Genomic DNA, 17853 nt, shown 5'->3' on the forward strand with positions numbered 1-17853 from the left:
CCTCGACACGATACGTTAACAGTCTGTGGGGTAGACTAGCTAACTGTGTCAGAGTTTGGGCCGTTTGTCCCTCGTGACGAGGGATAAACTGTGTTTAGTGCGTATGGCCTTCGCAGCTGGTTGGGTAACTTGAAACAGGGGACTCTGACACTAGTCCAGGTATAACTATGTGTGGGTATGGCTTAACGTGTTTTAAAGCATTGTGTTTGAAGGCATTGGGTTTCAATGTTATCAAGTATCGACTTGAATATAACAGATATTTACAATCCCATTTAGCTAACTGATGTCAAGTCTATCAATACAGTGAATTCTAATATTTACTTCACGAAATTCGTATGTCGCTGGTGGAGGACGTCAAGCTTGGCTGACGAGCCATGCCATTTTCCTACCAGTGACGGTGTCGGAGTGATCGTCGACGTCTACGGCCTCCGCAACCAGACGTCTTGGTCGCAGCGGAAGGAGTTGTGACTGACGAAGCAGTTCCACCAACGGTGCCAGATGAAGCAGTGCCGTTTGTGGGAACAGTAGGTGTGACGACTGTTCCGCCTCGGTTGATTATCTTGTCCGCAGCGTGCTCAGCGACCACCATGACCATGGCCTGGGTGTTACCCGTTGGCAGGTCAGGGTGAATACTGGCGTCGACAACGAAGAGGTTATCGGTGTCCCAGACCTTGGTGTCGACATCCACAACACTGGAGCCGTCGTTCTCGGTGCCCATCTTGGCAGTTCCGACAAAGTGAGAGCCAGTGGTGTAGTCGGAGATGATGGACTCAGCAGTCGTGTTTGAGGCGATGGTCAGGGTGCTGTTGGGCTTCTGGGCGTAAGAGATAAGCTGGTTGAGGAAGGTGATGATGGCCTCCTTGTCACCATCGGTCTTCAGATACGGCTCCGAGATAAGCTTGGTAGCTCCAGCACTGGTCATACCCAAGGACCCAGTCGAAGTGGCACCGTGAGTAAGGTAAATCTTCATCTTAATGGTGTCGTTGGAAGGAGAGTTGCAAGTTCCCTGAACATATCGCTCGATTCCGTCGGCCTCGCTCTTGACAGAAGACCAGAAGATGAGTCGCTGACCAGACTGTGCCATCAGACCTGATCCCTGAGCGTAGAGGTCAATGTTGGTCTGGCTAGGGTCGGTGAACTCGGTGCTGGGCAGAGCCGCGAGTGACTGCTTGGTCTTGAATGTGGCAGTGAAAATGGGGTGGTCCATGAGGTGCTTTCCAACGGGGAGGTTGATCCAGTCATTCTTGGCGGGTAGGGTGATGCGGGTGCTACCGTTGGAGACGGTTGTGATCTGATCCGATGGGCCGATTCCGCTGTTGATGAGAACTCGAGGCGTAGAAAGGGCACCGGAGGCGAGGATCACGGCACCGTTGGCCTTGAGGTTGATGATCTGGCGGGTGGTAGGTCCAGTCTCGACTTCGACACCGGTGACTGTGCTGCCCTCTCGGATGACACGGAGAACCTTGGTGTTGAGCTGAAGCTTGAAGTTGGGAAGAGCCTGAGCGAGAGGAAGGTAGTCACGCACAGGACCAGCACGCAGACCATTGTTGACCTAGTGATGTTAGTGTTTGCTCTTGCGCATATAGTGCCACTGATTACTTACCATGATAGGTGGGTGAGTAAAGACGGACCGCTTCTTGTCCGACTGCTCGATGCCGTCAACCTCCACAAAGTTGTTCCCAGAGAGCCACTTGCTCAGCACATTCCAAGCTCCTTGGTCCACCAACTTGCCGTCCTTGGTAGGAGAGGTAGTACCAGGCGTGCGCTCGTACAGCTTTTCAGCTGAAGCCTGGACGTCTTCCCACTTCCAGCCCGTGGGCCACTTGTCGTCGAAGTCGACGGGCTGGGGCCTAACAAACATCATGGCGTTGATGGAAGTCGAGCCTCCAAGGATGCAGCCAGCCATGCTTGCAGTGTCGGTGCAGTAGGCGCTGGTATCAGCGGCAGTGGTGAGGTAGTAACCCATTCCTGGGACGTCGTACTGGGTCACGGTGTCATTCCAGTCCATGACAGCGCGGCCACCGGAGGAGTAGAAAGAGGCCTTGCCACGCTCGAGAAGGAGGACGGACTTCTTGGACTCTGCCAATCGCTCGGCAACGATCAAGCCGGCAGCACCGGCACCCGCCACGATGTAGTCGTAAGTTGCGTTGGAGACGATGGTGGTGACGTTGCCAGCGGAACCACCACCTGTGCTGGGGCCAGTGTTGGATGTACCATCAGAAGCAAGTTCGGCCCAGGAGCTAAACTTTGATGACTTGGCGGCGGCGAGGTCCAGAGAGAAACCACCAAAGCCGGCGCCGTGGTAGTTGAGCGCACCGTCGGCGGACTCAGGGCTGGAGAGGGCAGTGTCGCTCACAGCAAATCCCAAGATACCAGGGGAATCGCTTGCCTTGAAAGACGAGCCGTCGTCCTTGATGCAGCCTTTGCACAGAAAGGTAAAGGTGAAGGAAGATGCTCCCACGGTGGTTCCCTTCTCGATGGGCGAGAGGACAACAGAGCTGTCGTCGAGGACATCGGGGTTGGAGTATCCACTGGCTTTTCGCAACGACGAGACGACAGCGTCACCGTTGGGCCAAGCTACGATGAGAATCTTCTTGGCCATGGACGAACCCAGAGACATGGAAGCATAGCCTTTGGTGATGGGGGCAGAAAACATGCCGATGAAGTCGGTGGTGGGGTTCTCGGGGAGGGCAATACCAAAGGTGGCGTTGCTCTTGGGGTCGGTCCATGACTGAAACGTGATGCCAGAGTTGGCGTCGGTATAGGCGGTTGACTGGGCCTGGGCGAATCCAGTCAGCAGCAGAGCCGCTGATGAAAGGAGAAACTTGAACTGCATCGTGTCGGGCGGCGAGAGAGTGTCTGGTTAGGCTTGAAGGAAAAAAGAGTGACGAATAAGGAACGTATGTGCCGGTGAATGAATCTCTACCAGCGAGAAAAGAACGTGAAAATACAAGCAACCAGTGCTAAAAAAGAATGAAGGGCAAGCCAGGCCAGAATGAAGTGAGCAAGCAAACTACCTAATGCGACGGAAGAGCAACATGCCCTGGATTATATAAATTCTAGAAGCAATTCCCTATTCTTGGCCAACGGCACTTCAATCCCGAATTTTCGGGACCTCATCCTGAACACGAAACAAGGACCCAATGGCGTTGACTCGAAATCGACCATATCCCGACTCCTTGTTTCAGCGACGGTGGAACATTATATCCACAAACTCTTCGGAGAAACTCAGCACGAGATTCTCCGTGCCCAATGCCCCATGGTAATATCCTCGCGACAAGGAGGAATGCCGTAAGCCTTTATCGCGGAGCCATTATTGGTGCCGAGGTTGGTGGACCTCGTTACAGGCACAAGAAGGCCAAACCAGCTTGGGCCTCATGGCATGATGGAGGAATTGTATATCTGAAACCAGTTTATCTGTGCATCTCGAGTGGAGAGGATAAAACCTTTCCCTGGGCTCGTGCACGGTATTTCCAGCAATCAGGGTTCTGTGTTTGGATTCGCGTAGCATAAAGGGCCGTTTACATGGCTGACCCTGGGTTAATTTATCACGTTTCAGGGATCCTACATACGCGTCGTCCGGCAGTCACGTGTGTGGCCAAACTTAGAGAGGATTGATAAATTTCGCAAGGCAGATATCTCGACGTCTATTTTAATAATCAAACCCTTTTAATTCGAGAACATGGTCTCATTTTGCATCCGAGTCCTCGGCCAGCTTAACTAGGTACTTTATCTACACCCCGTTAATGAACATCCGCATAAAAAGAAAATAGTTGCACGTCAAACTGTAATAATCAGATCAGATTAAATACATCTTCGCCGTCTTCCAATTCCTCCTCTATGTCACGATACAGATTCGCAGCAGCCTTATGAACAACAGCAGAGCTCCCACTGAGTGGCGTCCAACCATCCAGATGAGGTCCTTCCCTCTTGTGCAGGATCTTGAGCCACTGGACCTGAGCTGCGCCGACACGACGATAATCGCCCGTTGTACCTATTGCGGAAACCAGGATGGCGACTATGGCCGCTTGGCTCGCGTACAAGGGAACAAACCACAGATTCCCATCCCTGATCAGACGCTCAATGTCAGGCTTGGGTCTGTCCGGATCCAGGCGCGTGGATTCTGGACTAGGTCCTTGTTCAAACTCGCGCCCGTACACAGTGAACTTCCTGACCACATTTTCCGACTCCCCATAGATTACGTCTTCAACTTGAAGCAGCAGCCCTTCCAGTCGAATGGCTCCGTGGGCAACCAATGCTGAGCTTCCCACGTCATCGGAAGCTGGTATGTCTAGAACACTGGCAAATATAGTAAGTTTGTCAGCCCAAGGAATCTTGGGATAGAAGCATATCTCCCCATCTAGGGAGAGCCATGACCAGCTGGGGGCACGGGTTGCTGTCTCACTGACTGGAGTCAAGCCTTCTATATACTCGGTAAGAAACCAAGCCAGGTCGACCAAGAAGGTGCTCTGCCATGCACCGGCAATGTACTCGTCTCTCCGGCCTGCTTCTATCATCTTGGCGACGCCTGCAAAAGCCACCAACTTGTCCGATGGAAAGGTGAGAGAACAAGCCGAGTACTTTGAGACCAGGTCGTGCCAAACTCGACAGAAATCAGCCTGTTTAGTACTTTCCTTTGGGAGAGTTACGGCTAGGTGCACTTGCTGCTTCGAAAACGTTCCCAAGCCCTTGGGCAAGCCGTGAGGAAACATCTCCAGCGCATCCAGTCCATTGCACTCCCAGGCCAGCTGTCGTTTACCAAAGTGTAAAACTCTCGGGGCAAGAAACCGTTCTTGGAAGACCCAGCCTCTGCCCATCAATGGCGCCTCAAGAGCCTCATCCGCCCAGAGGTCTCCGTCTAGCACATAGTCCTTCTTCAACGGCCCATCACATTCCACTGCCAGCTGGCATGGATAAGTGTTGTCCAACGGTCCGGGGGCGAAGAGCGGGGGGTCATTGCCTTCGGTTGCATAGGACGCTGACAAGTTTAGGTATGAGTGAGCATACACATTGCCCATCTGTAAGGCCTCAACCTTCCAGTCTCCACACTCTTTATCTTGCTTGATGCACAGCGAATCGATCCACAGGTATCGAACATTGAGCTTGCGGGTCATATCGATTGCATCTTGGAAAACTCGTGGCAGTGTCGAAATGTCGATAGACGCCTTAAAGCGGCCTTCTGACTGAGAAGTGAGCTGCTCATAGACATGTTTCCCCCATCTGTGACTCAGTGTCATGTACGGTCCGGTAGGTGAGGTCTCTTTGGCGATGATGAGTTTCATGGTGGCTCCTGGCATCCCCAGATCCAACAGTCTGGTTGGGTACCAGATTCGATGGGATAAGACGCAATTTTTATGGTCTTTCTCGCATCCCTTGATCCATTCACGGACCCTTTCAATATCCACGCCGGGTGGGCTCTTCTGGTTGGCATACATATCCGGGCCCTGAAAATCTGCGCATTGCTTAGCTATCGCTCTCATTATCGACATCTGCTACGCCAGGAGTTTTACCTGTATCTCTGAGGAAGTTTAGCTGGATTTGACATCCAGCTTCTTCGCTGTCAAGGCAGCGCCATAGGAACATGCTACTGATGCGAAGTTTGCGCCGGCCGATACTGTCAGCGGGGAGATCCTCTTCCATGTCAACAGAACTAGGATCAGAGGATCCATCTCCAATCAAAGCGCATGTTTCGACCCGGAATACATTCGTCAAAGGGCCTTGAAACCACGCTTGCCAAGCTTCGTCATCGTCATCCTTCAGCCAGTCGGCGAACTTGGCGCAGATCCAGCAACTCTGTACTGCAGCTGCATCGTACGATGGATAAGTCGCCTCAGTGCTCCGCCGGGGCTCTAGTCCGTCAAGTTTGGGGTATAACGCCACGACCACGTTGCTGCAGATGGTGCAAATTGCCATTGTAAACTCAATAGGCTGTAGAGGGAGGCAACTGTAAATCTAAACCGCAGTTGGGATCTGCAAGGCTTTTTATCGTTGTTTGGGTTAGGACTAAATCCGCCTTGTCAGCCATGCATTGTGCCTAATGGAGTGGCATGCATGTAAATTCTGCCTTTGTCATTCCATTTGTATTTTGTGTCAGAGGGTACTCATTTGTTATTACTAAGTAGATTTGGCAGGGAAGCATTAGTTACAATATTAAAGATTTTAATAAATAGAATCTAGATAACGAAAGCAAAAGATACCTTTAATAGGCTCCCTGGACTCGGTATGTATTCATCCTGACTCCCGTAAACGTGAACGTCAATCACGTGAGCCAGCGCCTTAAGCGAGATTTGATTCCACCCCGCTTTGTGGAGAACAATCTGCTCTTCCCCGAGCGCCAATCTAGCATCAGGGGCTCCATGAATCAGTTCAAGCGCGGATTCTACTCTCCCAATGTCAGGCCATCTAGCTACTACCTGGCTCGACACGGTGCTATCAGATCGTGACAACCACCCGGACCCTGTGGTGGCAGATTCTAGCCCACCTCCTAAGCGGCGTCGACTTCAGCCATCGTCACCCGAATCACCCACCGCGAGGACTGATGATGGCACTCCCGTTGCCTCCGGAATAGAAAGACCCACTCACCACCTACCCGACACTCATGAAGAGCCCCAGACTGGATCTCACAGCAACGACCGCGAGCAGACAGCACCAATAGAGTCAAGCTCTCCTTCCCCTACCCTGCCGAGAGAGGACGACGAATCGGACTTATCAGACAACTCCTGGATAGGTAGCGCGGATGATCAGTGGTTTAGGGTAAAGAAGCGCAAATCCGACAATTCAGCAACGGGATAGGCATTTTACCGACTTCGGCTCGACGCCGCTTCAACAAGCTCAAGGACGAAGGGATGGAGTGGGCCAGACAAGGATCCAAGAGTAACAAATACTACTCTAAAGAACGACAGGATCTTGGGGAGATTGTCTCCCCGGAAGAAGTACGGAAGATCGTTTTCAAAAATACCCAATATACCCACATCGAGGATTCTTGCGGCTGGAGGGCCAACATGGACATGGGAGTCAACAGCCGAGTTCTTGCCTTAGCCTTTGAGCGACCGGATGGCTACCTCACTATGTCGAATTCTCTTCAGATGTGAGAACCTCCCATGCCTCAATGACCTTGTCACACATCTAACTGTTCTATGTTGTATAGTTCCATGGCATCTATTTCTGATAAGTTCAATGCAGGTTTTGGCGACAAAGGAATGGCCGACTTCTGCATTTACCTACACCTCGACAGCAAACTCTACGCGAAGGAAAGAAATGAGATTGATCGACTTTATGAAAGCCCTGCGGGTACCAAAATTAACCACACGAATTTTGAACCCCTTACACATTTCCCACTAGCTCTAAGCATCAACACTGGGGGTGATATATTGGACCTCGGGGCATGGGAGTCTGCACGGTGGGCGTGCTTGCAAAATTTGATGAAGGTTTGCACCGTCGGTGCTTGGGAAGAAGACCCGAAGCCCAGCCTGCCTGAATTTCTCCCGGCAATCCTTGTTGAAGACGACGAGTGGAACCTTGTGGTGACCACGCACGAGAGGAAAAATACGACTATCTGGCACCAGATCAAGATTGGATCCACGTCGGGCATGCAGGAGGTTTACCAAATCATTGCCTGTCTGCATCTTCTGAGAGAGTGGGCAGAGGATGTCCTGTGGCCATGGCTCAGTGATCTTCTTCATCACTCACGCCCAAGCTATCGTGCCCACAGATTCAGGCGTTCTAGGCCGATGTCCGTAGAGCAATATTATGGAAGGGGGCGGCGAGGGTCATCTACAACAGATATTGATTTGTAGGTTGCAGGGTTTTACGGTTTGGAGTTCTAACGGCGTTGTGTATTAACAACGATGTTGTGCCCGATTGTGGGCGATGGCCTCTTTCGGACTTGCCATTGTATATAATGATAAAGAGTAAAAAAAATTAACAAAACCATCTGGGTAGTCAAGCTCCCCATCTCCTGCCTTCCCGAGAGAAATACGAAGCAGTCCATATGACCCATATTGCCTCGGTAGCTTCTAACAGGCATTGTTCACTTTTACTGTTGACATAGTAGTTTATTGCGTTCCACAGAAGATGACGAATCGGATCTATCAGACGAGACCTGGTCAATGGGTAGTGTAGGGGATAGCCAAGTGGAATACCATAGGCACTCAACTATGTCAGACAGAGCTAACGCAAACCCAATCCCATATACGACAGTCCTTTTGGTTAAAGATATTATTATGACGGGTAATAGGAGAGGAAAAGTGAGGAGCACGGGCAAACTATGTCTTAGCTCTGTCTGAATTGGTTGAGAGGATGCGGTATAGGTAGCAAAGGAGAGTGAACTTAGAAAAGTTTGATGTATTATTACCATCCTTGAAGCCCCTCTCAAAGCGATCCGACCCCGCGAGCCACCAACCCATGCGGCCCATGGTTCGCCCGCTGCCTTGTCTTGGCATGAGGCTCTGCCCAGAGGTTGGCATGTTCTCGGCCATAACCCATAACTGTAATAATCTCTCGAGTCACTTGCCTAGGTAGAATACGTCATGTCGAGGTATAGATAGCAGGCGCGTTATGGGTATTTTGAAGAAGGCAGATGAAATTGACATTGAGGTGGGTGCCTGACGCCGCGATCACGGGCCGCCAAGAACAAAAGCGAGGCCCGGACCGTCATTCAACTGCTAACATCATCTAATTTTCGATAGGTCTCGAAGCTTCGTCCGATATGGCATGGCTTAAGTTGGGTGGTCAGCCCAGACGGGCACACTGAGACATCAGCACTGCCAATGCAGCACAAAATTGGCCCCTTCGCCCAACCGGAGCCTGATTTGGCCAAAGGTGAATGCCTGAGGCTGACGGTGCCCATTGATTGGTCTTGGAAATCCGCCCCGTTGACCTAAATTACCTGGATCTCAAAATTGGCCCCGTGCTTCAGTCGCCAGGAAGCCACAGGCACAAAGGCTGGGTTGAAACGTGTCTGGATTATCCAGCCAAGTCTCCTACTGTGGTGCAGAGTTGTTTTCATTAGCCAGCTGAAAGATTTTGAGCGAAGTTTAACATCGCCTTTATGACGTGGCGCAAGAAATTTGCCCCTTCGTTCAGAGCCTGGCTGGAAAATCAAGTCTGTAGCTTACAGCCTGATTCACAGTTATAGGTCTCAGAAATTGGCCCCGCTTAGTCAGAAGTTGTAATTGTCCCCGAAGCCTAAACAATCATAAATACCCCTCAGTCCTTCGCTCCCTCCCTTTCGGCCTTTCCTCTACCTACCTATGTGTTGGTTAGAGCGACCCCGCTTGAGGGGGGCTCATTTCACAAGAACAAGGCCCTTTCAAGTACCGTTTTCATGCCCCAAGGCTAGGTAGCTTTAACCCCCTGTACGACACTGTCCTGGTTCCACGGATCTCTCATGCTGGAGTCGCTCCAGCGAAAAATCGAAGAATAGTAAGTTCTGCTTTATCTATTCTCTTGACGCTTATCCCTAATTATCCCGTGTTGCTAGGTCTTCCCGCTTAACTACTCGGAGGGCTACCGCCCATTATTGAAAGTCCAATAGCTTGTCGAGCAGTGCGGAACAGGCTTCCGCGCTCTCACCATCTCTGGACAAGACCATGGACATCGAATAGATCAGTTTTCGTACCTCAGCGTACTTGACTTTCTGACAGGGTCATCATCCGACACTTTCTGCGCTGACATTGGCTTTTGGAAGTGCGATCTGGAGTGGATGTCAAGACTCAGTCCCCCAGTCTCCACCTCGGACGTTCTCTTGTCTGAGGAGGTGCGCTTGGGAACTTCGGGCTCTGAATTAACTCCTGCGCCTCTAGGTAGCCTTGGTCCTTGCTTGGAATCTTCTCAGTCTTCTCGCTCTCCCTCCTCGGCAATCTCTTCCTGTCCTCCACTTCTTCCTACCGACACGCCCAATTCTGTATCCAGTGCCCCGTCTTTCGAGCTCAACTTCTCTTTGGCCCCACCGCAATACCAAGGGTGTGTGATTTGTGGCAAGCAGTTCAGCGCAGACCGCTTCAGATCCCACACAAAGCTTTGCAAGCGCCATCGTTGTTTGGCAACTGGCTGCGGCAAGTGTTATTTCGACGCGGGAAGCCTGAAGCGCCATGAAAAAGAGTGCCGACATATCGAACGCAACCAGCCATCCTCGAGCTACAAGTGTGTTTGCCACAAGACTTTCGCACGATGGGACAAGTTTGTGGCTCATCATCGCCGACGCACCTGCAAGGCTCTTCCTGGAAGTTCATATGTTTGCCAATGTGGACTTGCTCTGGCCCGCATCGAACTATTGGAAGCGCATCACAAAACAGAATTACGGAAGGCAGGACGCCCTCGAAAGCAAGCACGACAGGAGGACAACCACGAGGGAGAGGACTACGGATGAGACCACTCACACTTCGTTGTCCGGCATGGGCGATGTGAGGAGCATTATTTGTCCCCTTACCACCAACCGGCTGCGAGGTATGAACAAGGACTAATTTCATGTGTGGTAGTGAAGGATTCATCGGTCATGTTAGAAAGCTAAGATAACTTAGGGGGTTTCTGAGCCCCTTAGCTTCTGACCCCTCTGAGTGCTCTGGAGAAAGACAAGGTCTACTGTTTCGGTGTCAAGACTTCTATGTTTAGTTAACTGATCGAGGAGCCAATCAGTTAACTAAACATAGAAGTTTTGACACCTAGATAGTAGACCTTGTCTTTCTCCAGAGCACTCAGAGGGGTCAGAAGCTAAGGAGGGTCAGAAGCCCCCTAAGTTATCTTAGAGGACGCTGAGTGCTATTTCTGCGACGATGCCCATGCTGGTTTGGCCCTGGAATGGGCAATGGGGGATTACGCTGTCGATAGAGGCCGAGGGGTATTTCCTTCGGGGGGGCTTAGAATGCCTCTGTTGAAATTACGGCCCGCTCATGTGGGTTTGGTGAGTGTGCTGCTCGGCTCATCCGACTGTGTTGTTTCCAATTAGGATAGGCACAAGTAAACCTTTCCGGTTGGGTATATGTCTTGGCCCTTGACCAAGGCTAGCAACACAGTCGGATGGGCCGAACAGCACACTCACCAAACCCACATGAGCCAACGGATTGTGGCATCTTCCCACTAGGGAGATCGGGACTCATTATATGATGGTAGCCATTTTGATGAAGAAAGAGAAGGGAGACGATAAAGATATAGATAATAAGCCAAAGGAGGAAGTGAAGGAATATATCTTCTCGTAAGAAAAAACCATACAATAACATTACACCATTTAATGTTATAACCGACGGAAACTGTAGTAATCTGATCCACTTAGACTGAGATTTCTCATACACACACAACGCGTTCTAAGCCTTTACCTTTTAATGAATGCAATTACTTTTATTTCAATACGCTGATGCCTCGCTTCTGAGCAGAAAACGCAAGCCTTGAATGCAGCTGACTCCAGCAGAACATATTCATAAGGAATGTTCCTTGCTCGCTACCTCGTAAGAACACTATCAATATGCCACCAGCTCCGTTTGTCGTGATTCTTTGTACGTGAAGCGACCCGTATCCGGTCTCATTTGCTTGTTTTACTCCCACTCCAAAGACCGCATATACTCGACCATGATATGCTCCCGCTCCTTTCGCAGGTCCGCCAGACTTTCTGATTTATCCAGAGTCCTCCGAATTTCTTCCATCTCCTTGCCCAGATAGTCCCAAGCTGGACAGGTCGGCAGAATGTACGTCCGATCTTCCACCAAAGCTAGCAAGCGATACTCTATCTCCTCCCGGTCAGCCAACTGAGCTTCCGCTTTGTCCAGTCTTTCTTTCAGGATGCACGCCGAGCCCAATCTCTGGCGTAACTGAGCCACTTGGGCCTCGAGACAGGGAGTGATGATGTCGGTATAGAATCGAACAGCCTCCTCAAAGAGTTCATGCTTCTCAATCTCCGTGTCTTCGTAAGCTTCCCAAGCCCGAAAAAGAGGCCCTAAGGAGGAGATGAATGTTTCGCGGGCCCTTGGGTCATGAGTCTTAGACGGTAATTGTCGCAGCACGGAGACGCGGTGTAAAGTAGTCTTGAGATAGCATAGCTCACCATCTTTGAGCGACACAAAACGATCCAGTTCTTGTGTTGAACGAAAGGTTCGCTTCCGTCTCTTGCCACCCCAGGTTTTCTCCGCCGCCTTTAGCATGGCTTCTGCCGTTGCATGATCCAGAGATAGAGCGGAGAGCAGCGAGGGTTTGGGAAACAAACGTGACAAATGGTCCAGTCGCATCAACGCCGACGCGCTCCTCTGTGCTGGGCTTGGACGGTGGCGCATCTTTTTAGACACTTCAGTGTTGTCCTGACCAACCTCCGTTGCAGCACGCTTTGAAGCTCTCTTCAGTCTTCTTTTCTCGCGCTGCTTTTCCCGTTTTGCTTTCTTGGATGCCCCAATTGTTTGAGATGGAGATAGTTCGGTCTCCTGCTCTGTGGTCTCATCCGAAGATGAATGAGGTTTGACACCCTGGTGGTCTGGAGAGAGAACTGGGCTGAGGGGCAGAGAACTGGCAACCCCGCTCTGTGTAATGCTGCAAGATGCCTCGATGTCTTCGTTGCTGGCTTGTCCGCTGGCATGGAGAGACGTCGCTGATGGCGGGTCCATTGTGAACTGACGCTGGTGACCAAGTGGTTCCATGTTGCCTGTTGTAAGAAGAACCTGCGGTACTTTTTAGAAGCACAGAAGCCCGACCTGAAAGATGGGGAAAGTACAAAACTGATGACAACTTGGCGAGGCAACCAACAGGGATGTCTTGATTCTGCTTGGGCGCGGGGATGATTATTCTAGCCAACCGCAAAGAAGTCCGCCCTGGCGAGCGGTTGGAAACAAACGAGGCGGTGCAACTCGCGGGGCCAATTTTCTCGACGGTTCATGTCATCTTGAAGCACGCTGGGGCGTGAGACGGGGCCATTTTTCTCTACCCAGCCTGGTGCGCCGGAAAAGCGCTTTTCACCAAGATCAGAGGGCCAATTTTGTAAATCCCGAATTTCACTGCTCGAGCAAAATGGCCCCTTTTTTCTGGCTGAACTAGCCACGACTCATCCCAGCGAAAACCGGCCCCTCACGGGGCACATTATATGGCCTTATGGCTTAGGGACAACGTCAAATCAGCTCAAATGGCCAGTACAGTCCAAGTAAATTGGCCCCGTCAGCTGCCATGGCAGCTAGAAATGATCAACAGCTATTAAAGAAGCAGTAAGGTCTTGAGCTATGATGATGAAGGTTTAGTTGTAAAACCACAATTTGTCTATCAAATTCGCAAGTTCTTTCAAAGTTCCCTTCACTTGAATTTCTCCAGGACGCCAATTGCCGTCTTCCAGTCCGTGATTTGTCGACCAAGTTATGCCATCTTAGCAACACAAACCTATTTCTCCTTCCTGAACCCACGCGATCCGAACCTCCTCGGCAATTCGCAACTTGGCCAGCAACTTTGCTTCGCCCTGAAACATCACACTTCGCCTTGGTTTACGAGCCTTGCTACGGAACCAAGTATCTCTCATGAACCAGAAAAAGATGGCATTTTTCTCGCCGGAGGTTATTATAGCCATGATTTTCGGCGCTCCGAGTTTCCTAGTTGCCGTGGCGGGCCTTTGGTTCGCATACCGAGCTGCGTATTCCTTCAGGCAGCGGCGTCATGATCTAGAGGCCTCGGTACCGGCAGATAATTCCCAGTTCACACCACCAGGCATATCATCGGGGAGTCTCGAGTATATCGTGGCAATTCCAGATGTCGCACACATACGACATGCTTGGGGCGAACCCGTTATAGACAGGCGTCATCAGGTCCCTCCGTGAATGCTGCGCGCCAAATCGCTGCCCCGTTAAGCGTGAGTTCCCATTATTCTTACTTTTGCAGCCTTACAGCTTCTCATCGCAATGGGCAGAATAAAAATTCATCTCGCCACAGCAGGACATCCGTTAATTCATAAGTTAACTCATCCCCTTGACTCAGGATGATCTTTCGTCACACCGAACATCCTCGTCAAGGTCAAAGGGCCGGAGGGGTCTTGTGGTTGTTGACTGTTGTTTGTTATATCTCCTGAGTTAGGCTGAGCGTATTTAGTGCGGTGAAATGAAAAGAAGTAAATCGTTGCAGGAAGCAGACATAGAAAGGAATCTTGGGCGGTTTATGCATTGCAGCTGTTAGGGAAAAGTCAACATGGGTAAACATGGTGCCACCCAATGCCGTTCAGTGTCTGACCAGATTGCGCACTACTCTATCAACGAATGTGACTCCAAGTGATAGAGTGCTCTTGACCCTCTCCTCTGAGCACTGGTAGCTATCTTCTGGCTTAGCTATCCCATCAAAGGCCGGGCTTCAACTACATTAAAAAAAAACAATGGTAGCACGGGTGCACAATAAGCATTTGGTCCAGCCCAACCTCTAAGATGTACACCTATGCCTGCATTCCAGTGAAGCATGAAGCGACACTCATAACCCTTATTCCCTCACAAGGCCAACCGACGGATAGACAGCTCGGCTAGATGGCCAGGTTTCACGGTGCAATAGCAGCTCGAGTTGTCTGCGAGAGTGGTGGGCTTACCCTAAGCCACAGTTCTGTACTAGTGGAAATTGGCAGAATGGCCAATGAAGGAAACCCAAGGCCTTCTGCCCAAGCCTAATTCTATCACGAACCAAGGCACTAACTGAGTTCGTGAAACCTAAAGCCCGGATAGATGCTCCGCTTTCGGTTGATCATTACCTATCTGTCTCTCCTCAGGCAGTGCAGAGGCCTTTTCTGGGTCCTCAGCGAACTGCTCCATCTGTCACACCCAAAATCTCCTTGAATAGCTCAATCCACCGCCTCAAACGGGCTAGCAGTCTTCTTATTGGTCATTCTTTACAAATAGAATGTTTTGTAGAACTATGAAGCTATACGGTCGTTAGGGGAGAAGATTGGTCCGGATCGGTTCCGCTTGCACCACTTCAAGTCATTATTATGTCTTGATAGGTGATAGCCCGCATCTGGTTTCGTAGTCACACATAGAGACTTGGTTTCCTTAAGGTGCTTGAACTAATTACTTGAGGGCGCTGGTCTCTTGGCTCCCTCCGGTAGCGCAAAAAAGGTAGCAAGTGGCAAAAAAGAGTGGACAATGGTGGATTCAAACCACCTCTGATGGACGAACAGGGAATCGAACCCTGGACCACTCCCAGAGGCGAGGATCTTTTGGAAGAAACTTGCTAAGGGAGTATTATACCACTAAACCATTCGCCCGGAATGCTTGTGCGTTGCGATGTTCGGCGTCTCCCTCTCGGGGTTCATGAACAGAGAGAGCCATTAACATGGATAGTATATTTTTAGCTCACTGGAAAATTCCGATGGAAGACGACGATCTTTATTTAAGTACTGGTTTGTCAGTTTAGTCACGCGTGTTTCACCTAGGGTGCAGAGAAATCCAGGGGCTAGCAATACGGGAAAAGAGCAAAAACCCCCACCTAACAATCTCGTATCCCAAACCTTGCTTTGATTAGGTACGGCAATGCCCGTTAGTATGGAACCAATACATGGTATTTAAAATGGCAATGGCAGCCGCCATGCTTCTAGCATGCTTCTAGAAGCAATAGACGACATCCCGTTCAGTTACTGGACTGGCTAATGATGCTATCGCACGCCACTCTTCACCTATTGGTGGCCGCTGGGCTCGCCTTAGGTGCCGAGCTCGACTTCGTCAAGGCATCCAACAGTTATATCGTCGAGTACAAGAACGGTATCACCAAGAGAGACAACATCTTCTCTCGTGATGCTAGCATCAAAGTTGTCCGAGACTTCCATAGCGACATCTTCTACGGCGCCAACATCGAGGCCGAAAAGCACACAGCCGAGGAACTCTTGGCCCTCCCCGAGGTCGCCAATGTCTGGCCCAACCGCTTCTACGAGCCTATGAGGGTTGTTGCCAGACAGGCGGCTGATAACTCGACCGACCTGCCGCCTGGATCTGACCTCAATCCGAATGAGTACGACGTGCACAACGCGACAGGTGTGTGGGCTCTCCACCAAAAGGGCATCAAGGGCAAGGGCGTCAAGATTGCTGTTGTCGACACTGGCGTCGATTACACTCACCCAGACCTGGGAGCCGGATTCGGCCCCGGATTCAAGGTCGCCGGTGGCTATGACTTTGCCGGTGATGGAACCTGGCCCAAGGGACCTAGAGAGCCTGACGACGACCCAATGGGTCTGCAAGATCACGGTACCCACGTGGCCGGCATCGTGGCCGGCAAGGGCAAGAACTGGTCCGGCGTCGCCCCCGAGGCTACCATCTACGCATACAAGACTTATGCGCGGGACGGCACCGACGAAGCAATCAACATTGACGCCTTCCTCGCAGCATACGAGGCCGGCGTCGACATCATCACGGCCAGCATCGGCCTCGGCGGCGGTTGGTCCGACGGCGCCTGGGAGGAGGTCGCAACTCGTCTTGCCAACAAGGGTGTCGTTATCACCGTGTCCGTTGGCAACGGTGGCGACGGCGGACCTTTCCGCGCTTTGTCTCCCTCCGGTGCCAAGGGCGTCATTGCTGTTTCCAACATCAACACGTACTCGAATCGCGATGCAAAGCTAGCCGTCCCTGACTATAGCACCTCATGGGGGCCCCTCTTCGACCTACAGCTCAAGCCCGACGTCGGCGCCCCAGGGGCATATATCTACAGCACCGTCTTCAACCACGGATGGGCTATCTACAGCGGTACCTCCATGGCGACACCCTATCTTGCCGGAGTCGCGGCTCTCTACATTGGCCAATTCGGCGGTCGAGGCACCCAGAACGGCGCCAAGTTTGCCAAGATGATGCATAATCGCCTCGTGTCTAATGTCCGCAAGGTGAACCAGTTCAGCTGGAATGACCCAGTTGCTTCCGTTGCCCAGATCGGAAGCGGTCTGATCAACGCCACAAGTCTCTTCGCGTCGACGACTGACCTGATGTATGAGCCCATGGCCCTCAATGACACTCGCTTTTTCTCTGGCCACCACAAGATCACTGTTATCAACAACAGCAAGAAGCCTGTCGAGTACTCCTTTACCAAGGAGGACTCGCAGGGCGTCAGTTCCCTGGGCAGCGATGCGTATGACACCATTGTCAAACAGTACGATAACCTGCAGTGGTACGAGTACTCTATCAATGCTACACTTCCGAAAAAGTTCACCCTGCAGCCCGGCAAGAGCAAGGAGGTCACTGTCTCTTTCCAGAACCCCGACAAGTCCAACTGGTATAAACCAAGTATGCCCCTATACGGCGGCAACATCATCGTCTCGGGCTCCAACGGCGACCGTCTTGCCATCCCCTTCGTAGGTGTCGGCGCTGACCTGAAGGGAACGTTCAAGAACATGTTCCTTTCCGAGCCGCGCATGCAATCCCTCGATCCACCCGTTCAGCAGGGCGTCAATGGTTCTACTCCCTCCTTCTCCTTCAACCTCACTGCCCAGGATTTCCCCGTCATCTGGGCCGGCATCGGCTGGGGCACGCGTCAGCTCCGCTACGACATCTTCGAAAAGGGGTGGAAAGAGAGCGCATGGACGTGGCCCCTCGTTCCGGGGAAGAATAAGTACGTGGGCTCGGGCGCATGGTGGGTTGGGGCGGGACAGGTTCCCAAGTGGTTTGACGATCAGGGCTGGAACCCAGACGAGACGACTGACTATCCCTTGATAAACACTGGTCGAGCAGCGGCCATGCCTGGATACGACAAGCGCGAGTACTGGTGGTTTGGCAAGCTTACCAACGGCACCAAGATTGCCCGTGGCGAGTATGTATTGCGATTTGCAGTTCTTGTGCCCTTTGGCCGACCGGAGGTTGCAGGTGACTGGGATACCTTTACAGTGCCCTTCAAAGTGACGGGACAATACAACTCTTTACAGTAATTAGATAGACGACTGAAATA

At 51.4% G+C, this 17853-nt stretch overlaps 5 protein-coding genes across 5 annotated transcripts; 2 read left to right on the forward strand and 3 right to left on the reverse strand.

Moving 5' to 3' along the window:
* Nucleotides 1-385: 385 nt before the first annotated feature.
* On the reverse strand, nucleotides 386-2836 carry MRS44_004117 (uncharacterized protein; the record flags this gene model as incomplete). The annotated part of the gene is made up of 2 exons (XM_046282728.2): nucleotides 386-1552; nucleotides 1604-2836. 2 exons carry the CDS (start codon nucleotides 2834-2836, stop codon nucleotides 386-388), a joined length of 2400 nt encoding a protein of 799 aa, XP_046125577.2.
* A 958-nt stretch (nucleotides 2837-3794) lies between these two features.
* MRS44_004118 (uncharacterized protein) lies at nucleotides 3795-5913 on the reverse strand (the record flags this gene model as incomplete). Its single annotated transcript, XM_046274249.2, has 2 exons — nucleotides 3795-5452; nucleotides 5511-5913. The coding sequence occupies 2 exons, from the start codon at nucleotides 5911-5913 to the stop codon at nucleotides 3795-3797; spliced, it is 2061 nt and encodes a 686-aa protein (XP_046125578.2).
* Nucleotides 5914-6390: 477 nt separating this feature from the next.
* On the forward strand, nucleotides 6391-10369 carry MRS44_004119 (uncharacterized protein; the record flags this gene model as incomplete). The annotated part of the gene is made up of 4 exons (XM_065622064.1): nucleotides 6391-6727; nucleotides 6793-7087; nucleotides 7148-7598; nucleotides 9536-10369. 4 exons carry the CDS (start codon nucleotides 6391-6393, stop codon nucleotides 10367-10369), a joined length of 1917 nt encoding a protein of 638 aa, XP_065478136.1.
* Nucleotides 10370-11528: 1159 nt separating this feature from the next.
* Nucleotides 11529-12584, reverse strand: MRS44_004120 (uncharacterized protein; the record flags this gene model as incomplete). The annotated part of the gene is made up of 1 exon (XM_046281662.2): nucleotides 11529-12584. One exon carries the CDS (start codon nucleotides 12582-12584, stop codon nucleotides 11529-11531), a length of 1056 nt encoding a protein of 351 aa, XP_046125581.2.
* A 2996-nt stretch (nucleotides 12585-15580) lies between these two features.
* Nucleotides 15581-17833, forward strand: MRS44_004121 (uncharacterized protein; the record flags this gene model as incomplete). The annotated part of the gene is made up of 1 exon (XM_046277665.2): nucleotides 15581-17833. One exon carries the CDS (start codon nucleotides 15581-15583, stop codon nucleotides 17831-17833), a length of 2253 nt encoding a protein of 750 aa, XP_046125582.2.
* Nucleotides 17834-17853: the final 20 nt, after the last annotated feature.

Source organism: Fusarium solani (assembly GCF_023522795.1).
Source record: "Fusarium solani strain SB1 chromosome Unknown bctg00000002, whole genome shotgun sequence".
Taxonomy (NCBI): domain Eukaryota; kingdom Fungi; phylum Ascomycota; class Sordariomycetes; order Hypocreales; family Nectriaceae; genus Fusarium; species Fusarium solani.